The 23,642-nt window shown below is 42.2% G+C and overlaps 1 protein-coding gene across 7 annotated transcripts in view; it reads right to left on the bottom strand.

Annotated features, from left to right (window-relative positions):
- The window catches only part of INTS10 (integrator complex subunit 10), a 37,291-nt gene extending 16,829 nt beyond the window's left edge, over positions 1-20,462 (bottom strand). Inside the window, exons 1-10 of one of the 7 annotated variants that reach the window (XM_079909436.1) lie at positions 20,036-20,462; positions 19,384-19,451; positions 18,102-18,205; positions 16,366-16,505; positions 14,219-14,300; positions 13,584-13,724; positions 12,982-13,153; positions 12,350-12,519; positions 11,483-11,616; positions 483-639 (exon numbers count right to left, since the gene is read on the bottom strand). In XM_079909436.1, the coding sequence (XP_079765562.1) occupies positions 483-639; positions 11,483-11,616; positions 12,350-12,519; positions 12,982-13,153; positions 13,584-13,724; positions 14,219-14,300; positions 16,366-16,505; positions 18,102-18,205; positions 19,384-19,451; positions 20,036-20,164 (1,297 nt within the window). In that variant the 5' untranslated portion in view covers positions 20,165-20,462. Of the gene's footprint in view, positions 1-482; positions 640-11,482; positions 11,617-12,349; positions 12,520-12,981; positions 13,154-13,583; positions 13,725-14,218; positions 14,301-16,365; positions 16,506-18,101; positions 18,206-19,383; positions 20,001-20,035 lie in introns of those variants that run through there. The other 6 variants (XM_079909438.1, XM_079909437.1, XM_079909439.1 and 3 more) reach the window with 6 other exon arrangements.
- Between the last annotated feature and the right edge of the window lie 3,180 nt (positions 20,463-23,642).

Below are 23,642 nucleotides of genomic sequence, written 5' to 3'. Positions count from 1 at the left end.
GAGGAAACTCCCTCTCATTTCTGTCTATGCTCAAAGCGGGCTTTCTGCAGTGTTTGGAATTTGGGCTTTCAAGCAACGGAGTCAAGTCAGGCATCACAGCACCACCTTCTGCAGCCTTAGTCACATGTGGCTGGAGGGGGCACAAAGCAGTGGGCAGAGCGACTAAAAGCACCAGACAAACCCAGCAAGAAAATGGCCAGCAATGTAAATTTTAACAGAAAGATCAACCCCCCCCCCTCCAAGTCCACCCCAACCCTGATTATAATACACCCCCAGTGCATGAGCTAAGAGGTAAATGGTTATTTGAATATTTATAACTGATTAGATTTCCTGCTCAAAAAAGAATCCTATGAAATGTGTGAACTACTGTAATCAATTTAATCAGCCGTTAGTGACGACATTTCGAGTAGAATAATGAACCTTTTCGGCATGATGATTTCCCATAAAAAATGAAATATCACAACAGGATGAGCATGCCTTACCCTTGTCAAGGAATTCCAGGGAATAGAGCAGCTCCCAGCTCTCTCTGGCCAGCTTAAAGCTTTCCAACACCTCGATGGAGTTAGCAAGTTCTGCCTTATTGACAACAATGTGACGATTCCTTCCTTTTGCTGAACAGTCTTCATCGTCTGAACTCTGCTTAGAGAATGTGAAGAACATGATTAAAGTTATAAAGATAGTCACTACTTAAACATTATTACATTTATTGTTGCCAATTCTGATTATTATATGAATTTCATATCAAAGGATACTATCATGAGTATAATACAATTCTTTTGAATTTAACAATTTAGCTTTAAAAAGTAACATAAAATTTTCATCCTTTCACAAGTTTGATAGTTACTTTTAAAATTAAGGTTTTCTGATGATAAATTCTAAGCTTGGGCTTCCCTGGTGGCGCAGTGGTTAAGAGTCCACCTGCCGTTGCAGGCGACACGGGTTCGTGCCCCGGTCTGGGAAGATCCCACATGCCACGGAGCGGCTGGGCCCGTGAGCCGTGGCCGCTGAGCCTGCGCGTCTGGAGCCTGTGCTCCGCAACGGGAGAGGCCACAACAGTGAGAGGCCCGCGTACCGCAAAAAAAAAAAAAAAAAAAAAATTCTAAGCTTATGTTGGTTTCAGAGTAAAGCTATAGAGTTAAAACTTCCAATAACTTTAAAAATATACCAATGTTATAAAAGCCAAAACTTACATTTTTACATTTAGGGATACAGCTTAATTAAGTAGCACCTGTTTTACAGTTTACTTTTTTCCAATAGGTGACATTTAATTTGCTTCCAAGAAACAGTTCGTTCTGTAGTGCCATAAAATTAAAGCCCGAGTCCTCTGAGAAATAATTAAGAGAAACTGTTCCTTATCTTTTGTTCACTGCATATAACTTCTCCAATGGCCACCCAATGCAAGGTGTCTGGCCAGGAATTACATTTGTCTGCACTTACCCATTTTACTTTATAATAAACTTTCCTACATTTCTTGCTCTTCATCTCAAATAAAGCCAAAGAAAAGAGAGGGCCTCAGAGAAAGGCAACTATTGTAAATGCCACTGAGTATGGTCAGACTTTTTGCCAAAAACAAGTAAAGTCAAAAAAGCTCCATTTCACTTTATTTTCCTGAAAATTTCTTGACCCTTTTATTCCACCTACGTCATTTTTATTAATTAATTGACCCAAATTAAATTTTCCCTGCAGATTTTTACCCCACTAAGACTGTCTAAAAATATGTACAAATAAACACATCTATGAAACAGAAACAGACTCACAGACATAGAGAAGAGACTTGTGGTTGCCAAGGGTGGGAATAGGGGAGGGAAGAACTGGGAGTTTGTGATTAACAGATGCAAACTATTATATACAGAATGGATAAAAAACAAGATTCTACTGTATAGCACAGGGGACTATATTCAATAGCCTGTAATAAACCATAATGGAAAAGAATATGAAAAAGAATATGTATGTATAACTGAACCAATTTTCTGTACAGAAGAAATTAATACAACACTGTAAATCAACTGAATTTTTTAGATTCAATAAAATTTTTAAAAAATATGTAAAAATATTTCACCTAAAAGCTCCAATCCTCATAAACAAAACCAACAAACCTCTAGCCAGGTTCACCAAGAAGAAAAGAGAGGAACTAAATAAAATAAGAAATGAAAGAGGAGGAATAACCACCAATACTGGAGAAACAAAAAAAATCATAAGAGAGTACTATGAACAGTTATATGCCAATGAAATGGACAACCTAGAAGAAATGGACAAATTTCTAGAAACATACAGCCTGTCAAAACTTAATCAAGAAGAAACAGATACTCTGAACAGACCAATCACTAAAACAGAATCTGTAATTAAGAAAACTCCCCATAAACAGAAGTCCAGGATGAGATGGCTTCACTGGGGAATTCTACCAAACACACAAAGAAGAACTCATACCAATCCTTCTCAAACTCTTCCAAAAGACTGAAGAGGAGGGAACACTCCCAAAGTCATTCTACGAAGCCACCATCACCCTGATACCAAACCAGACAAAGACACTACAAAAAAAGAAAATTACAGGTCAATATCTTTGATAAATATAGATGCAAAAGTCCTCAACAAAATATTAGCAAACTGAATCCAACAATACACAAAAATGATCATACACCCATGATCAAGTCAGATTCATTCCAGGGTCACAAGGATGGTTCAACATAACACTAATCAATCAATGTGATACACCATATTAACAAAAGAAAACACAAAAACCATATGATTATCTCAACAGATGCAGAAAAAGCATTTGATAAATCTCAACATCTGGACTTCCCAGATGGCGCAGTGGTTAAGAATCCGCCTGCCAACGCACAGGACACAGATTTGATCCCTGGTCCGGGAAGATCCCACATGGAGCAACTAAGCCTGTGCGCCACAACTACTGAAGCCTGCGCACCCTAGAGCCTGTGTGCCACAAATACTGAGCCCATGCGCTGCGACTACTGAAGCCCGTGCACTCTAGGGTCCACGTGCTGCAACTACTGAGCCTGCATGTTGCAACTACTGAGGCCCACACGCCTAGAGCCCATGCTCCACAACAAGAGAAGCCACCGCAATGAGAAGCCTGTGCACTGCAATGAAGAGTAGCCCCTGCTCACTGCAATTAGAGAAAGCCCTTGTGCAGCAATGAAGACCCAATGCAGCCAAAAAATAAATAAGAAAAAAAAAAACAAAACAAAACTCAACATCCATTCATGATGAAAGTTCTCACCAAAGTGGGAATGAACATATCTCAACATAATAAAACCACTTACGACAAACCCACAGCCAACATAATACTCAATGGTGAAAAGCTGAAAGCCTTCCCACTGAAATCTGCAACAAGACAAGGATGCCCACTGTTACCACTTCTATTCAACACAGTATTGGAAGTCCTAACCCAGCAATTAGACAAGAAAAAGAAATAAAATGTATCCAAATTGTAAAGGAAGAGGTAAAACTGTCATTGTATGCAGAAGAAATGATACTTTATATAGAAAAATCCTAAAGACTCCACACAAAAACTATTAGAACTAATAAATGAATTCAGCGAGGGAGCAGGATACAAGATAGATATACAAAAATCTGTTACATTTCTTCACATTAACAATGAAATATCAGAAAGTAAAAAAAAAAAATAATCCCATTTAAAATCAGGTCAAAAAATAAATAAACCTAGGAATAAACCTAATCAAGGAGGTGAAAGACCTATATGCTGAGAACTCTAAAACACTGATAAAGGAAACTGAAGATGATTCAAAGAAATGGAAAGGTATCTCATGTTCTTGAAATGGAATAATTAATATTGTTAAAATGGCCATACTACCAAAAGCAATCTACAGATTTAATGTGATCCTTTATCAAATTACCTATGACATTTTTCAAACAGCTAAAACAAATAATCCTAAAATTTACATGGAACCACAAAAGAACTAGAATTGCCAAAGTAATTCTCAGGAAAAAGAACAAAGCTGGAGGCATAACCCTCCCAGACTTCAGACAATACTACAAAGCTATAGTAATCAAAATAGCATGGTATTGGCACAAAAACAGACATACAGATCAATGGAACAGAATAGAGACCAGAAATAAACCCACACACCTCTGGTCAATTAATCTTCAACAGAGGAGGCAAGAATATACAATGGAGAAAAGACAGTCTCTTCAGCAAGTGGTTCTGGGAAAGCTGGACAGCCGCATGCAAATTAATGAAATTACAACACTCCCTCAAACCATACACAAAAATAAACTCAAAATGGCCTAAAGACTTATATATAAAACATGACACCATAAAACACCTATAAGAGAACATAGGCAAAACATTCTCAGACATTAATCATAGTAGTATTTTCTTAGATCAGTCTCCCAAGGCAAAAGAAATAAAAACAAAAACAAACAAATGGCACCTAATTAAACTTATAAGCTTTTGCTCAGCAAAGAAACTCATAGGAATGCAAGAGATTTCTGTGCATCAATTTTGTATCCTGCTACTTTACCAAATTCATTGATTAGATCTAGTAGTATTCTGGTAGCATCTTTTCTTTTTGTTTTGTTTTGTTTCTTGTTTTTTTGTTATTGGCGGCATTGGGTCTTCGTTGCTGCACACGGGCTTTCTCTAGTTGAGGTGAGTGGGGGCTACTCTTCATTGTGGTGTGGAGGCTTCTCACTGCGGTGATTTCTCTTGTTGCAGAGCACAGGCTCTAGGTGTGCGGGCTTCAGCAGTTGTGGCTGGCGGGCTCTAGAGTGCAGGCTCAGTAGTTGTGGCGCATGGGCTTAGCTGCTCCGTAGCATGTGGGTTCTTCCCAGACCAGGGCTCGAACCCGTGTCCCCTGCATTGGCAGGCATATTCTTAACCATTGCGCCACCAGGGAAGCCCTCTGGTAGCATCTTCATGATTCTCTATGTATAGTGTCATGTCATCTACAAACAGTGACAGTTTTACTTCTTCTTTTATGATTTGGATTCCTTTTATTTCTTTTTCTTCTCTGACTGCTGTGGCTAAAACTTCCAAAACTATGTTGAATAATAGTGGTGAGAGTGGGCAACCTTGTCTTGTGCCTGATCTTAGAGGAAATGGTTTCAGTTTTTCACCACTGAGAACGATGTTGGCTGTGGGTTTGTTGTATATGGCCTTTATTATGTTGAGGTAGGTTCCCTCTATGCCTACTTTCTGGAAGGTTTTTATCATAAATTGGTGTTGAATTTTGTCAAAAGCTTTTTCTGCATCTATTAAGATTATCATATGGTTTTTATCCTTCAGTTTCTTAATATGGCGTATCACATTGTTTGATTTGCATAGCAGTATACAAAATTAATGCACAGAAATCTCTTGCATTCCTATACACTAATGATGAAAAATATGAAAGTGAAATCAAGAAAACACTCCCATTTACCACTGCAACAAAAAGAATAAAATACCTAGGAATAAACCTACCTAAGGAGACAAAAGACCTACATGCAGAAAACTATAAGACACTGATGAAAGAAATTAAAGACAATACAAACAGATGGAGAGATATACCATGTTCTTGGATTGGAAGAATCAATGTTGTGAAAATGACTATACTACCCAAAGCGATCTACAGATTCAATGCAATCCCTATAAACTACCAATGGCATTTTTCACAGAAGTAGAACAAAAAATTTCACAATTTGTATGGAAACACAAAAGACCCCGAATAGCCAAAGCAATCTTGAGAAAGAAAAATGGAGCTGGAGTAATCAGACTCCCTGACTTCAGACTATACTACAAAGCTACTGTAATCAAGACAGTATGGTACTGGCACAAAAACAGAAAGATAGATCAATGGAACAGGACAGAAAGCCCAGAGGTAAACCCATACACATATGGTCGCCTTCTCTTTGATAAAGGCGGCAAGAATATACAATGGAAGAAAGACAGGCTCTTCAATAAGTGGTGCTGGGAAAACTGGACAGCTACATGTAAAAGAATAAAATTAGAACACTCCCTAACACCGTAAACAAAAACAAACTCAAAATGGATTAATGACCTAAATGTAGGGTCAGACACTATAAAACTCTTCGAGGAAAACATAGGCAGAACACTCTACGACATAAATCACAGCAAGATCCTTTTTGACCCACCTCCTAGAGAAATGGAAATAAAAACAAAAATAAACAAATGGTACCTAATGAAACTTAAAAGCTTTTGCACAGCAAAGGAAACCATAAACAAGACCAAAAGACAACCCTCATAATGGGAGAAAATATTTGTAAACAAAGCAACTGACAAAGGATTAATCTCCAAAATTTACAAGCAGCTCATGCAGCTCAATATCAAAAAAACAAACAACCCAATCCAAAAATGGGCAGAAGACCTAAATAGACATTTCTCCAAAGAAGATATACAGACTGCCAACAAACACATGAAAGGATGCTCAACATCATTAACCATTAGAGAAATGCAAATCAAAACTACAATGAGGTATCACCTCACACCAGTCAGAATGGCCATCATCAAAAAATCTACAAACAATAAATGCTGGAGGAGGTATGGAGAAAAGGGAACCCCTCTTGCACTGTTGGTGGGAATGTAAATTGATACAGCCACTATGGAGAACAGTATGGAGGTTCCTTAAAAATTTAAAAATAGAACTACCATATGACCCAGCAATCCCACTACTGGGCATATATCCTGAGAAAACCATAATTCAAAGAGTCATGTACCACAATGTTCATTGCAGCGCTATTTACAATAGCCAGGACATGGAAGCAACCTAAATGTCCACTGACAGGTGAATGGATAAAGAAGATGTGGCACATATATACACTGGAATATTACTCAGCCATAAAAAGAAATGAAATTGAGTTATTTGTAGTGAGGTGGATGGACCTAGAGTCTGTCCTACAGAGTGAAGTAAGTCAGAGTGAAAAACAAATACCATATGGTAACACATACATATGGAATCTAAAAAAAAAAAAGTGGTTCTGAAGAATCTAGAGGCAGGACAGCAATAAAGACGCAGACGTAGAGAACAAACTTGAGGACACGGGGAGGGGGAAGCATAAGCTGGGACGAAATGAGAGAGTGGCGTGGACATATATACACTACCAAATGTAAAACAGATAGCTAGTGGGAAGCTGCTGCATAGCGCAGGGAAATCAGCTCGTACTCTGTGACCACCTAGAGTGGTGGGGTAGGGAGGATGGGAGGGAGAGATGCAAGAGGAAGGGGATATGGGGATATATGTATATGTACAGCTGAATCACTTTGTTATACAGCAGCAAGTAACACACCATTGTAAAGCAATTATACTCCAGTAAAGATGTTTAAAAAAAAAAAGAAAATCATAAGCAAAATGAACAGACAACCAATGGACTGGGAGAAAATATTTGCAAACAATGCGACCAACAAGGGATTAATTTCCAAAATATACAGACAGCTCATGCAGCTCAATATCAAAGAAACAAACAACCCAATCAAAAAATGGGCAGAAGACCTACACAGACATTTTTCCAAAGAGGACAAACAGATGGCAACAGGCACGTGAAAAGATGCTCAACAACACTAATTACTTGAGAAATGCAAATCAAAACTACAATGAGGTATCACCTCACACTGGTCAAGATGGCCATCATTAAAAAGTGTACAAATAATAAACACTGGAGAGGGTGTGCAGCAAAGGGAACCCTCCTGCGCTGTTGGTGGGAATGTAAATTGGTGCAGCCACTATGGAGAACAGTATGGAGGTTCCTTAAAAAACTAAACGTAGAGCTACCATATGATCCATCAATCCCACTCCTAGGTATATATGTGGAAAAGACAAAAAGTCTAATTGGAAAAGATACATGCACCCCAATCTTCATAGCAGCACTATTCACAATGGTCAAGACATGGAAACAACCCAAGTGTCCATCAACAGATGACTGGATAAAGAAGATGTGGTATATATGTACAATGGACTACTCAGCCACAAAAAACAATGAAATAATGCCATTTGCAGGACCAATGGATGGACTTATTATACTAAGTGAAGTAAGTCAGAGAAAGACAAATATTATATGATATGACTTGTATGTAGAATCTAAAAAAAGACACAAATAAACTTATTTACAAAACAGAAACAAACTCACAGATATAAAAAACAAACTTATGGTGACCAAGGGGAAAGGGGGGGCGGGGGGAGATAAACTAGGAGTATGGGATTAATAGATAAAAACTACTATATATAAAATAGATAACCAACAAGGACCTACTGCACAGCACAGGGAACTATATTTAATATCTTGTAATAACGTAGAATAGAAAAGAATCTGAAGTTGTACACCTGAAACTAACACAACATTGTAAAACAACTATAGTTAAAACAAACATAAAAAGCTCCAATCCTCAAGCTAAACTCAGAAAAAATTGGCACCTCCCTCCCACTACCTCCCCGTCCCACCCTAGTTAGTTTCATATCCTTATCCCCTTAGTAATGACACACACCCCAATTCCTTTCAAAACCAAAACCCATCTGTCAGGCATCTTAGCTCATCGGGGCCACATGTGGGCCACACGTGGGCCATCTAGTGAGATACAGTAATAGGAATGGTGTGTTCATCGCCGTGGCAACTCATGGAACATATTCCTGCCTCAAAATGAGATCAGGAGTTTCTGGAAGGGCCTCAGATGTGGTGGGGATATTGTGGAGTTCCAAACAGTCTGTAAAATTTCGAGAAATTGATTTCGAAATACAGCAATGCACTCTGAGGCTCTGCAGGGATGCTCTGAAGCAGGAGTCTTGACCTCAGGGAAGGTACACGAGTGTACGTGGTGGAACACCCTGCCCACAGGGAAGACTGCCCCCGGCTCCAGCTGCCTGGCAGGCACTTAGGCTGCGGGGAGAATGTCCACCCCACTGCAGGGGTGGGCCTCCACAAGGGCCAGCATTATCAGAGACACCAATTATTAAAGGGAAGTCAGACATCTGGATAGTGATGCTAGTTAGTAAAGTTTTACTAGTTAGGTGCTAGGTTAGTAAAAACAAAACAAAACAAAACACTACGAGTAAAACAAGACAAGTTTTAGGTGCTAGGTTAGTAAAAACAAAACAAAACAAAACACTACGAGTAAAACAAGACAGGTCTGTGAGCTGAGCTCATGGGCCACCAGGTATGTCCCTTGCCACAATGGGACAAACAGACCTGGCTGGACCTGCACTGGGTGGGGCAGGCAGTGGGACGGAGACCCCAGACTGCCTGGAGGGTCAGAGCATGAGAGCAGAGCCTGCTAGACGGCACACGACGAGTGAAGGATGGAAGGAGGAACGGATGGGCCAGAGGCTACACAGCTGTACCACTGCCCGGACCCACACCCGGGAGGGCATGTGTGAATCCCCTCGCGCACCAGAGCTCACCTAAGGCCTGCTGGGGCGCAGGCACCGTTCAGATGGATGCCCAGACACTGCCACTGGCCCCGTGGAGCTTGTACTCTGGTGAAGGGACACGGACAGCAAACCAACCAACCAAGAAAGAATGAAAAATAAACTGCAATAAGGGCTATGCAGAATTAAGATACAGTAATAAAAAGAGAAAACTGATGGCCATTTGGAGGCAGCCTCCGGGAGAGAGCTCAGCTCTGGGCTGAGCACTGCCCGATGGGACCCAGCCAGGCACAGAAAGGCACTCCGCCCCAGTGCACGGCTATGAGCTGCGCCGGGGCCCGGGCAGGAGCAGCGGCAGCCAGTGTGTCTGCAGCACCGAGGGCGGCTCAGTGCATGCTCTGAAGCCAAAGGAAAGAGTCTGGATTTTATTCTTAGAGTGATGCGGAGCCATCAGAGGCAGAAGCCATGTCTTACTCACATTGTAAAAAGGTCACTAAGGCTGCTGGGGAGAGGAGAGATTGTGGGAGGCAAGAGTGCGAGCAGGGAGCCAGGATGATGACTCGGGTGAGCCGGGGCAGAGGCCGCGGTGCCTGGACAGGGAGGGGGTGGAGAGAAACTCAGGGCGCGGCTACGCTACATACACTGAATGACAGGCCACTGCTTTTCATTGAGACTAGGGACACACAACCTACCACCTATGTGGGTGGGAGAGGTGTCTGTGGTCTTACTGTGAAACCACACACCCTCAGAAAGCAGAAGGGAGAGCTGACAAGAGCTACCCCGCCTGGGAATGTCAGGAAAGAATGAAAGAGCAGACAGAGGGCATCTGGGAAAGCCTGGTTAGCACGGAGATCTCAGCCTGGGGTTCAGGGTTGGGCTTCAAAGCAAAATTGTGCATGTTGAGCATTTTTCTGTGGAAGGAAACAAACCAGTTTTTCAGAACTAGTTAATACCCTTACACGCACATTCAGAATGGGCCACGTCTTCCCACTCCAAACCATTTCATACTCCAGAGCCTTGGAGACATCAGATTAAACTGATTTTCAGACCTGTCTCTCATCAAGCCAGGGTCTCGTTAAATGTTACCCAAGGGCTGAAGAAGAGCATGTTAAGAAACTGAAAGGCGGAGAGAAGAGGGGACAGAAGTTGGATGAGACTCCTGGCTGCCCTCACACTTCCACCAGAAGAGGGGCTGGCACGCTATGCCCTGCAGGACAAACCCTGCTGTCTCCCACTGTCTGTGGCTATTTCTGCACTTTAGGAGCAGAGCTGAGTATCTGCAATGGAGACGCATGGCCTGCAAAGCCTGAAACATTCACCACCCAGCATTTTACAGGACAAAGTTTGCTGAGACCTGACCGAGAGCATCCCTACTGTCACATTACATGACGGGCCTCCACAAAAGTGCTCCTTGAAAGAAAGGATTCCTCTGCTTAAAAAGAGTTCGAAAATCAGCGCTGGGCACTGGCTTGCCAGCAGGCCAGACCAGAAGACTGATGGTTCACTCTCTGGTTTCCTGCATCTTTGTGCAAGCTGCCCCTTCTTAACAAAATCTACTTCCCAGTTCCAAACAACAAAACCCTACGAGGCTGGCGTCAAATGCCAACCTCCTTCATGGGACCTTTCCAACATCTCCCCTGGGGTTATGACTTCCTACCCCGATGGCTAAGAACTCCCCGTTCGGCGGCCAGTGCCCCTCGGCACCCCCCTCTATATGTCCAAGGTAGTTTATTTGGTTTTGCCTTTTAAATTTAATCGATGGCACTAAGTCAAACAGGTAAAAACGACTTATACCAGGGCTCCTCAGCCTCAGCACTAGCGGCCTTTGGGGCTGGATAACGCTTTGCTGTGGGGCTCTCCTTGTGCACAGGAGCATGTGTAACAGCATCCCTGGCCTCCGTTCACTAGGTACTAACAGTAATCCCTCCCCACTGAGCCATGACCATCAGAAATGCCCTCGGACACTGTCAAATAACCCAGGGGGCAAAATCACCTCTAGTGGAGAACCACTGATTTTATATAGTAATTATATTTTATAATTAAAAGACCCAAGCTTTATCAATTTAGCTCCAGAGCCATGTTTTACAAAGATTCATTTCTAGCAAACCATAAACATATAATCTGTTAACAATTATATCTGAAAGAATTACCATGGTTTTTTCTCTTCCCTCAGCTAGTTTCCTCTTTTTATGTATGTGTTTATTGCGATCGATCTCTACATCACCGTATACATTTGATATGTCCTCCAGAAGAACCAGTGGAACTTGGCTAGGGGCATTAGGACCTGTGGATGGAGGGAAAACACCAACACTTAAAAATGCAGCAGGGAAACAGTACTTAATATCAGGTGGAAATTTACTCAAACATCGTGTGAAAATACATTCAGTATCATCCCAGCTAGGTAAACAAATAAGTATACATATACAGAAATGAAAAACTGTACAGATATAAACCAAATTGTTAATAAAGGTTCTTTCTCAGTGGTGGACAATTTTTTACAATGATCACGAAGCATAAAATTACCAAAAAAAGAAAAACTACCAAGTCACACATACACACATACATTATTGTTATAAATTCCAAACAAATCTAAATATATGAAACACTATAGTCAATACACAAAAATGAGAGCTGCATTATACTGGAAGTATTGTGGGTGATCTCACCCTGTAGTTTTCCTGTTTTTCACATTCTCTAGAATTTATATGCATACATCTTATTTTAAAAATCTTTGTCTGTTGAGAAGTCATTGTGAAATCTACTTCAGTACTTAGCTACATCTGCTGCTTTTTTAAAAGAGGCATTCAATATCTGTAGTTTCACAGCACCACTACATCCTTTGATATATAAGTTTTTAATGAAAACTTTCTTACATAAAAATCAACAACTAATGAAAGCTCTGGCATCACCCCGCAATTACTTGGATCCAAGAACAATGTTAAGGTAAACATTTTCATCTTCCTCACCACCCACAATGAGGCCAGTATTTTGAGACACTCTAAAATTCTTCAACCAACCTTGGAATAGAGACGGCTGTATGCTGCTGACATACTGAAATGCATTCTTAAAGAAGACCAACATAGTGGAATAAACCACTTGGTTTTTATATTTTGCATGAGCTTCGTTATCAAAGTTGTTCATGTATCTGCAGAGATCCTTCATTCTATGCAAAATATCACCATAGCTTCTGAAAGGTGAAGGACAATAAAAATTATTTAATTACTCTGGGCTTGTCAGCAAAAGGTCTACCAGAGAAAAGCCCCAATAGAACCATTACAACTACCAAATGTGGCTCTAGGCATGTAAAACTATTCTTCATTGTCTGCATACGGATGCAAATTCCTCTTCCGAAGTAGAGCAGCAACAGGCCAAGAGTTCATGACACAAACATGCCAAGTAGCTTCTCTTTCCTCTAAACACCAAGGAGTTCTTCAAACTCAATATCATCTTAAGAGTTCATACTCCCGTTGGGAATCTTTTAATAAAATGAAAAACCACACTCTTTTGCATAAATACTGAGTGTTACAGAATTTGCCCAGACAGAGGTGTCCCTATACATTATATGCTTTTAGAAAAAAGTATTTTGTTTTATAGAGAGTATGCTATCAAAAGATTTGTTATGCAGTCTTAGAAATGAACAGTTTTGTACCGTCTTCCTTTATCCATCTGCCAGTCACATCTCATTCCAACAACATTCAAAATCTTAAACAACCTCTCCCAAGGGTCCACGATCTGGGATGATTTTTCAGTCAGCCCCTCTATTATGTACTTCTGAGAGCTACGTTTGCTCGGTGACATTAAATCAGACGTTTCCTGGGTACCTGAGATGTGAACAAAAAGTAGTTTACAATTACCATTACTACTTACTATTTATGCAGTACTTTATAGAGAAAAAACGTCTAACTCCCCATGCAAGAGGCAAGAACACAGAACTTCAACATGTTGTGTGTTTTATTCAAAGACCCACCACTGGCCCCTGGTAGAGTAGGAAGGGACCTTTGAGCTGTGGTTAACGTATGAAGCTAACCTTACAGTTCAGCAGGTTCACTGCTTCAATCGAGGGGTAAAACTGGCTCCAGAAAAGTCTCATCTCTTAACTGTAGTGTTTTTTTCTAGGAACCATCTTTTAGCAAGACTATCAAACTGGTATGTATCCAGAGGAGAATAATCAGAATGTTGAGGGATTTCTGAGCTTGAAATTTTACAAAGTAAGAAATACAATAAAATAAACTGCAGGTTATTCCCACTTACCTTGATGCTGACTCTCTATTTGAGTAGACCTAGTGACATAATTGATATAAAATTCAGCTGCTTTGTTCAAGTACTTATACAACAAATTGGCGGGCAACCGAACATCATGGTTGTTAATTATTAGAGGAAGGACATCACACACTGTTGAAGAGGGAAAATGAGGAAAAACCGATTAAGCTGTTTGTCTACTCTAGGGTTCTGGCAAAAACAAAATTTATTTTAGAGTTCACTTAATGTAGTACCTGAAATATATAGGCAAAAAAGAAACCCCTTATGGCACATTTATTTAAAAAATGCAGTGCAGAGGGACACCAGTGGATGGAGTCAGGAAGGAAACACACAGGCAGATTCCACATTATGAGTGATGTTTGGGTGGAAATTCAGGTGTTTATTAGTATGCCTCATACTCAAATACATGGTTACACATATTCTTTCAGAAGTATCAACTATTACATAATAAAAATTTAGGAGTTGTTTAAGATGCTTTCTGAACTGAAAAAATAAACACGGATTTAAATCCCATAATACGAAAAGTTCCTCTGCTTTCCACAAATGACCTTATTTCTGAAATGACACTTACCCCCAGCATATTCTACTTAGCATAAGGAATGAATACAAAATGTAATTTTTCTTACCAAATAATTTTCTAAAGCAGTTAACAGGAGATTCTTGCTCTTCAATAGTTTCAGCCTCCAACAGTGCCTCCCCAAGGCCAACCTGTTTCAAAATACAATTAATCATCTGTGTTAAGTTTCAGATGTCAGAATTACATGAATAAACACCATATTTGATTTACCACATAGTTTGTATATTCAAACTTACCCAAGAAACAAATATTATCATTTTAAAGACTAGAAAACAAAAGAATGCATCAGCAACACCACCCAGAAGGGAACCCTACATTCACCTGACCACAGACCACTCTGTCTTGGTTATTCTCCCCTGAACTAGTAAAATTAAAATGTCTAAGAAACTTAATGGAAGCACTGGAGCTAGTTTGATAATACAGATGTAGAGATTTTTCTAAGAAATGTAGAAACTAACTTTATTCTCTACATCAAGATGTATCATGTAGACAAAACAACATTTTCAAGAGTTGCCGGGAGTAGTCAGTCATACAGCCTGGACTAGGTCGGACACAACTGTTTGAGAAGGCCACCTTCCCATTACTGATGCCCTAGCCTAGTAGAAAGCTGGCTTCTCCAAATCCACCAACACCTGCATCATCTTCCTTGCAACCACCTGGGGATGCATGGGGTGGGGGGAGAGGGGAACCATGTAAACAATTACATGAGACAGAAAGTTAAAAGAGTAATCGTCAGGGAGGACACCAGGTTGAACAGCATCCCCCCAAAATTCACGTCCACTCAGAACCTCAGAATGTGACCTCATATATTTTTTTATCTTATAAAAAAGGTCTTCGTGGGACTTCCCTGGTGGTGCAGTGGTTAAGAATCCGCCTGCCAATTCAGGGGACACGGGTTCGAGCCCTGGGCCGGGAAGATCCCACATGCCGCCGAGCAACTAAGCCCGTGTATCACAACTACCGAGCCTGTGCTCTAGAGCCCGCGAGCCACAACTACAGAGCCCACATGCTACAACTACTGAAGCCTGCATGCCTAGAGCCTGTGCTCCGCGGCAAGAGAAGCCACCGCAGTGAGAAGCCCGCGCACCGCAATGAAGAGTAGCCCCCGCTCGCCGCAACTAGAGAAAGCCTGTGCGCAGCAAAGAAGACCCAACGCAGCCAAAAAAAAAAGGTCTTCGTAGAAGTCATACTGGATCAGGGTGGGTCCTAAATCCAATGACTGGTATCTTTATAAGAAGGTCATGTAAAGACACAGGGACACAGACCACAAAGAAGGCCACGTGACAACAGAGGCAGAAACTGAGAGATGAAGCTGCAAGCCAAAGAATGACAAGGATCGCTGGTGCCCCAGAAGCCAGGATGAGGTGAGCAGGAGTCCTCCCCAGAGCCTTCACGGGGAGCACGGCCCTGCCCATACCTTGCTTTTGGGCTTCGAGCTTCCAGAATTGTGAAAGAATAAACTTCTGTTGTTTTAAGGCACCCAGTTTCTGGTATTTTGTTACGGCGGTCGTTGAAACTAATATACGGACGTACAGAGAAGGTTAACTGGGGCCAGCAGCCAGAAAAGTGGAGCCAGAAAGAATAAGCCAAAGAGGTTGAATTAAGAAAGTTAAAGATTTGAATCCCACTTCTCCGTTACTGGCTACGGGAAGTGACTAACATATATGTAAAGTAGGATGCTGTCTACCTCAACGGATCTAAGGAGTATAGAAGGACCTACTGAACACCGACCAATGCCTGCCAGTAGCACTCAATAATAATTAGAGATATGAGGAAAGGGCAGAGTAGAGGGAAAACAGTGACCATATGGCAAAAGCATATGAAAAACGTTAAGAATACAAACTATGGCTCTCCTTTAAATTCAAATATACAGTGTTCAATACAATGAAACAGATTATTTTTTAAAACTTTAGTGAACTTCACAAATTGAAGATAAGTTGCACTGTCAAGGCTTGGTAATTGTTTCCTCACACTGGTAACACAACTCCTACTGGATATTCATAGAGTTTGGTAACAGTGACACCCTTTTAGCTTTACTGACAAAAATTCCTTGATTTGAATTCAATCTTATCTGGTACTCCTCAGAATTAGAATAATCTACTTTAGAATAATACACACTGTAGCTCTTAAACATACTCGTGAGTCCACTGATCAATTTTATACTCTTTTATGAAAAAGGAAAGGATCAAATCTTACCCCATGCTGTACCACCGTTTCAGGGAATCGTCTCAAAAGTAGAAGCAACATTTCTGATCGTTCCAAAGTGTTGAAGCATTGTTCCGTAACCTTTAGTAACATTTCACACTGGACCCGACCAGGAAGAGTTTCAAATAAACCTGTATATAACATATTTCACTTTTAAAAGTTTCTTTCAGAAAGAAAATACGGAAGCAAAAGTGGAAATAAGGCATCATCATGTACAGAATGGTATATACTAAGTGAAGAATCACTATTGTTGGAGTTCACCTACAACCTGGAAGGCTTTGGGGTCAGATATTATTGGGCATAAGATATTTGCTGAATGACGATAAAACCTTTGGAGGCCTTATTGGATCTAGAAGAGAAGAATGATGTCTGGGAAGGGTCACAGCAGTGTTTGCTGCTGACTGAGATAAAAAACACTCACTTAAGTTGAAATGACCTAAACAATCTACTTTCTTTTTTATCCAAAATCTGAAATACTGGATTGGCTACAGCAACCAACACAGAGTGAAGGTTAATGAGAAAGGTCATAAATTACTAAAAGTTTCTCTCCTGTTCTGTGGAGATCTGTCTAATCTACAGATGTTTTATGATTACTGTAGAACTTGTTAAAATATATTCAGTTTCCCAGGCTAACTGATAAATCCACATCCTTTAAGAAAGTTTAAAGGGTTCTAAGCATATGCTCAAGGGATCAAGTGACATCATTTGTACAGGCTTCAGTTGCCAAGAACAAAACATGCATATGGGTACCAATACCACAGATGTGACTTTTTTGTGAAATTACTACAAAGAACTTGGTATTCCAGAGGTTTTAAAAAGAATTATATGTTTTTTATTATAATATAATTCTACTTGGAAACATTTTGGTATATCTACAACTGTATTATATGAGATAGCACCATCATTATGTTCTAATAACAGTAAAAAGAATGATCACTTTCTAGATATTTCTGTTTTTCAGAAAATTATTATTTTTAAAATTAACAGCTCAATAAAACTGCATCTTATTGGGTTCACAGTTGTGAGTCACTTTTACTATGGTGAAATAATTGCTAGTATTTTTACCCAAGTAGGCAAAACTTCCAAAATATAATTACTTTTAATCTCATGCAGACATTTTATAAAAATTAGATGAATTATCTTCTTTTACATTTTTGCTTCTAATTTTATAAATTATGTATATTGCTAGAGTATGTAGCATAAAACACATTATTATATCTTATCTCTGATATCTTAATGATAGCTTTAATACCTTAGCTATTTATCGATGTTGATAATTTTATTTTTTACATCTTTATTGGAGTATAACTGCTTTACAACGTTGTGCTAGTTTCTGCTGTACAACAAAGTGAATCAGCTATACGTATACATATATCCCCATATCCCCTCTCTCTTGCTTCTCCCTCCCACCCTCCCTATCCCACCCCTCTAGGTGGTCACAAAGCTGATCTCCCTGTGCTGTGTAGCAGCTTCCCACTAGCTATTTTACATTTGGTAGTGCATATATGTCAGTGCTACTCTCTCACTTTGTTCATCTTCCCCTTTCCCCCTGTGTCCTCAAGTCTGTTCTCTACGCCTGTGTCTTTATTCCTGTCCTGCCACTAGGTTCATCAGAACCATTTTTTTTAGATTCCATATACATGCGTTAGCATACGGTATTTGTATTTCTCTTTCTGACTTACAGAAGTAGTAATTTATACACCAGTAAGTTATCATTTTATTCTTACTTCTTAAAAATTGGGTTTGTTTATCCTGTGAATCGTTTCTTAATGCTGATGTAATAATGCTGATTTCTCTCCACACCACGGGCTGATCTGGGAAATTCACAAACCTATTTTTAAAATGAATGCATTAAATTAAAATGTCAGATTCTAAATAGTATCCAAAAAAGAAAGTAAAACGCTAGCATCAGAGAAAAACACATTTTACTATATTCCAAGTGAATACATAGATGTACCAAAACAAACTGAAATAAAGATATAAAAATAAAAACTAACAAAAATGAGGGTACTCACAAAAGTCTTTAGTTTTCTTTAATAAGTGAAAAGACAAGTGTCCATAATATGCAAAACACTACTAAACGGCAAACAAGAAAAAAAAAACTCCCCAAAGAAAAAAATGGGCAAAGGTAAATCACAGAAAAAATACAAACAGCCAAATATTTGAAAAGATACTCAGTCTTATTAGTAATACAACAAACACAAATCTTTAAAAAATAGCAAGATATTGCCTTCTCCTACAGCACCGGCAAAAATTGACAGCTGAGGGAAAGACGGATAATATCCAATGCTGGCGAAGGTGTGGGAAAACAGGCACTCAAAGACGGTCAGTGGAGATGTAAACTGAACAGTACTTTTTGGAGAGTAATCTGACAGTGCATCGAAATTTAAAATGCGCATACCCTTCGACTAGGAAAACCTACTCTAAGAATCTACTCTACAGAAAAACACCCAAATGTGAGTACAAAACTGCTTTCTGACACCCTGAATATAATTTCAAACAACTGGAAACTACCTAAATGTCCGCCGACAAAAGAGGGCTGAAACGCTATGCAGACAGGAGAAAGAACCAAGTAGATCCCTACATGCTGGCCTGGAAAGAGCCCCATCACAGTGGGTGTTTAGTAGGCGCTCACCGCTGCAACTCCTCCCCCAGAACCTACTGATGCGTCCTGGGCCGTACATGCACACAGACACACACACTCCTGAATTCGGGCCGAGGTTAGGAGGGACTTCCACTGATTATTCTTTACACTTCAGTACCGTCGCAACTTCTGCGAGGAGCCTGTATTACGTTATTCCCAAAGTAAAATAAATGATTGAATGGAAGAGCTGTAACAAGAATAAAACCTAAGAAGACTTCCCTGCAGTTAACGGAAGGCCTAGACCACTACCAAGTTAAGCTTTAGGTGCCGGACACGCAGATGAACTTGAGGACCTTCCCCCAACTCCCTCTGCCACAGACAGAACGGAAACCTCCCGAGAGGTGCGGGGCGGCGTCCCCACTCACATGTCGTAGAGCAGCCTCCCGGCGGTGGCCGTCCGCTCCGCGTTCCGCTCGATGGTGTACATCTCATACTGCAACACGGGCCGGGGCCGCGTCAGGCCCTCCGCCCGGCCGGCCCGGCTCACCCCACCGCCCCGGAGGTCCCAGGGTCGGGCATCACGTGCTGACGGAGCCTCAGGGCTCGCGCCGCGCGGCCCCGGAGCCCCGGATTAGCGCAGGCACGTCTCCGGCGGCCAGCGGGGCTTCTGACTATCCCGGACGGCAACGCGGTGCAGGTCTATGCCGTTCGCGTCACTCGGATGCCTTTATCAACCGCGGGGCCCGCAGATGCGCGGTATTGGTCCCCTCACACAGCCGCAGCCCGGAGCTGGCGCCTGTGTTCACTACACTGCACCCCAGCTCCCTCCCACGGGGACCTAGAACACCCCACCCCGGCCCTGCCCCCGCCACTACCCGCGCCCACGCGGCTGCCGTCCGGACCCACGAGCCGGCGGGCGGCCTTCCCAGGCGGCGCGAGGCGCTGTCCCGACCGCCAAGAGGGTAACGCTCCCGTCGCCCCGACCCGGAGCGGGGCCCGGGGTCCCCTGGGCCGGGCTTGCTGGGGGCTCAGGGAAGCGGGGAGGAGCGCCCCACCTGCGCCCCCGCCCGGCCTCACCTGGATGTTGAAGTCTGCGGGGTAGAGGCTGCGGGCCGTGATCAGCCAAGCCTTGGCGGCCCACAGGTCCTGCTGCACCAGCTCGCGGGCTCGCTGCACCAGGAACTCACAGTCGCCCTGGGCCGACATGACGCGGGAGGCCTCAGGCGGCCTGAGGCTGCCGGACCTTCCGGCTGGGGGACGCCCCGGACCTCGCCGCCGCGGCCCGTGCTGCCGCCGCCGCCGCCGCCGCCACCGCCGCGGACGCTACTGCGCAAGTCCGGGGTCGCGCGGCAGCCGCAGGGTGGATCCGGGAGGGCTTCCGGGCTTCGCGAGTAGCCTCCTCCCGGGCACTCTGCGCCTCTGCCCGGCGGCTTCCTCCTCTGGGGACCTAGTGCGTTCGTCACGGCTCTTCCAGGTCGCCTCCAAGACGCGGAGGAGCGGATTCTCACCCTGCTCGGGAGCGACCCCGGTGCAGCCAGGGAGCATGCGCGGAGCCCGGTCCTGGCGGCGCCGGGGAGCCGGGTGGTCAGTCTTGGCTGGGCAGCCGGGGGCCGGGCGGGGAAGACGCTGGAGGGGGGAGCGCCGAGGGGCTTCGCTGAGGCGGCGGGAAGAGCCCCCTCGGGACCTCCGGATCGGATGTACAGAAAGGCTCGCGCTGCTCTCGGTCAGGCGGTAAAGCCAGCGTTTGGACCGGTCCTCAGCACAGTCATGTCTCATGGTCGTTGCTTCTTTATTCCCTGGTTTCTCCGAAAAGCATTTATTGAGCCAATTGCAGTCTTAGTACTTTGCAGGTGCTTGGCTGCATGCCGGGAGCTACCGAGCCGTTTATCCTGTTCCAACCTGAGTTTACAGTGTTAGGGACCTGTGACCTACAAAAAATAGCTGTTTTAATTCTCTTTCAACCAGAATCAGTGTCATTTTCACCAAATGAAAACAAAACAGTCTACCTGATCTCGTGAAGGGAGGCCACACTTAGGAACCGGAGGAAGCAGCATTTATTCGCCTAATAGGAGGCATGTGCCAAAATGTGTGTTCCCAACAGTTCGTTGGAGTCTCCAATCCAAGGTCTATATACAAAACTTTTAGCAGGTTCTAGTACCACTGATATCTTGGACTTAAAACCGAGATTAGGGATTCAAAACTGATATTTTTGGAAAAAAAAAGAAATGACTATATACTTCATACATGGAAACATTATAAATATGGTAAATAAATATGAATATATACTTACTATCGAGGGCAAAGAATGTTGCTTGCCATCCTAGTAAATAATGACTATTGCCTGCCCGCAAGCGCAAGCTATCAGCCACTGTAGCCTGGCACCCCTCCACCCCCCGCCCCCCATTAGTGCCCCATGAGCGGAATTCAGGATGGAGAAAAACAGGATAGTGGCCCTACATAAAGATGCATACCTAAGGAGTAACTTTAATGACCCAGACTCTTGCATCTTCCCATGTGTGTTTTTCAGAGAAACTCTTATATATCCTCACTCCCCCTTACCTCTTTGGAACAGTCCTGCAGAGCTATCTGAGAGGCTGTCTCCCAGGCGATGGTCCTCAGTAAGGTCCCCAAATAAAACATAACTAGTAACTTTTAGGTTGTGCATTTTTCTTCAGTCAACACTGTGGTTATACGTAAAGTAAAATATATACTTCGTAATTATAATAATTTAAAAATAAACAACCGTGGGACTTCCCTGGGGGTCCAGTGGTTAAGACTGTGACCCCACTGCAGGGGGTACAGGTTGGCTCCCTGGTCAGGGAAGTAAGATCCTGCATGTGGTGTGGTGCGGCCGAGAAAATAATAAAATAAAAACAACCGTAAAGTTAGTGGTGAATTAGTGTGTTAGTTTTAGAGGAAAGTACCAAGAAGATGAGGCTTTAAGGAACACCATGTAAAGCGCCAACGCTATCAAATCCATCAATGTCCTGGCTCTTTTGCTATTTCGCTCATAATACCAGTCTAAAAATGTTAACTTTAGTAGCTCCCCTCTTATTTTAAAACCTTGATTTTAAAAACTCGATTTTGTTTCATTAGTATCCTCAATGATATCTTTAGGTAAGAGTCATTGCTTTACCCTCAGTCACTCTGATACATTAATTGTATTAGCGCTTTGGGAAGCATTATGGTTCCTAACGCTATTTAATGTCCTCTGATTATGCACAGGAACAGCGTGATTATGCGATCACTTTGTAGGCTGGGATGGATTGCTCAGTGATAGAATTCTTTCAGCTTTGTAGAAAGGAAGGTAGAAAATTGAATTTAAACAGATCAGGGGACTTCCCTTTGGTCCAGTAGTTAGGACTCGGCGCTTTCATTGCCATGGCCCCGGGTTAAATCCCTGGTCGGAGAACTAAGATCCTGCAAGTGTGGCCAAAAAAAGAAAAAGGATATACACACACACACACACACACACACACACACACACACACACATATATATGTATATATATGTGTATATATATATACATAAATATAAAAATCAGGATAATTTTTATCTTACAAAGTGTAGACCAAAAAAAAAACAGATTGCTAGCTTAAATATTTTTTTCATTATTTCATTGATTTTAATGTATAAATTGTATAATGTGTAAATTGGCAAAAATGACTGATTAGACTTTAATCTTTAAACTTTATGTTTTGGTTATGGGATTACAAAACAGAAACCAAAACAAAACTGTGTACCTGTTCCTGAGTCTTTAGTTCTCTAGTGTTGTATTAGGTAACAACTGAAAATTAAACATTTTAAAGCTAGGGCTAAATAAGGGAGCTCTGGTTATAATTTAGATGCCAATCAATTGAGTTTTTGCCAGATTACAAGGTAAGACTTGTGGATATTTTCTAGCCAACCTCTTAATTTTGAAAGATCTCCAGATAAATATTTGTCCTAGGGTATCATGCTGGCATCTTAAAGTACAGAAGAGAGGTACCGCACCATGTGGGTTTTTACGTCTTTTGGGCCTCCTTGTCCTGATCTCGAAGCCTCATTGAGCGTCTGGGCGCCTGGCTCCCGTTCTCCCTGACAACTTCTAAGTCACATAAGATGCCCAGCGTCCAGCATCCAGCATCCAGCCTCAAGCTCCTGGACCTCAGTTCAGTGATTCGTATTAAACTCTATATTGCTTTTTACCTTCCACTTCAAAATCTCAAAACTCATAAACACAATCTCTTAACTTTCCTGCCCTCAACTCTCTCCTTGGTTCTTTTCAGCAATTTCCTACTTTCTTCCTCCCTGATGTTAGCTTAACAGATCTACCTTTTCCTCCTAGTTTATCTGCCTCCTCATGCTGTAGCCTTGCTTGGACACTCAGCATGCTCAGCGCCTTTGCTTCTTATCCCACCTGTATCCACTCTTCAGATGAACAGCCCTGGATCCGCCCTGTGGTGCATCTTGCTGGATGTTGCGACTGGCTTGGAATAGGGGCAATAACTATATAGTCAATGAGCATTGAGGAGGCTGAGTCCTGCTGGAGAATAGCACATGCATGTGCAGATTGATGCTGTAAGAGATTCCTGGTCTTAGTATCAGTCTGGGCTCTCAACGACTCCACCTCCCACTCTTTCAGTTAGGACTCTGGATCTATGAACTGATGGGAATTGGGTACTTTCTGTATAGTCATACAACT

This window comes from Stenella coeruleoalba (genome assembly GCF_951394435.1).
Source record: "Stenella coeruleoalba genome assembly, chromosome: 21".
Lineage (NCBI taxonomy): Eukaryota > Metazoa > Chordata > Mammalia > Artiodactyla > Delphinidae > Stenella > Stenella coeruleoalba.
Note: the sequence above shows the minus strand (reverse complement) of the source record. Positions and strands in the feature narration are given on the sequence as shown.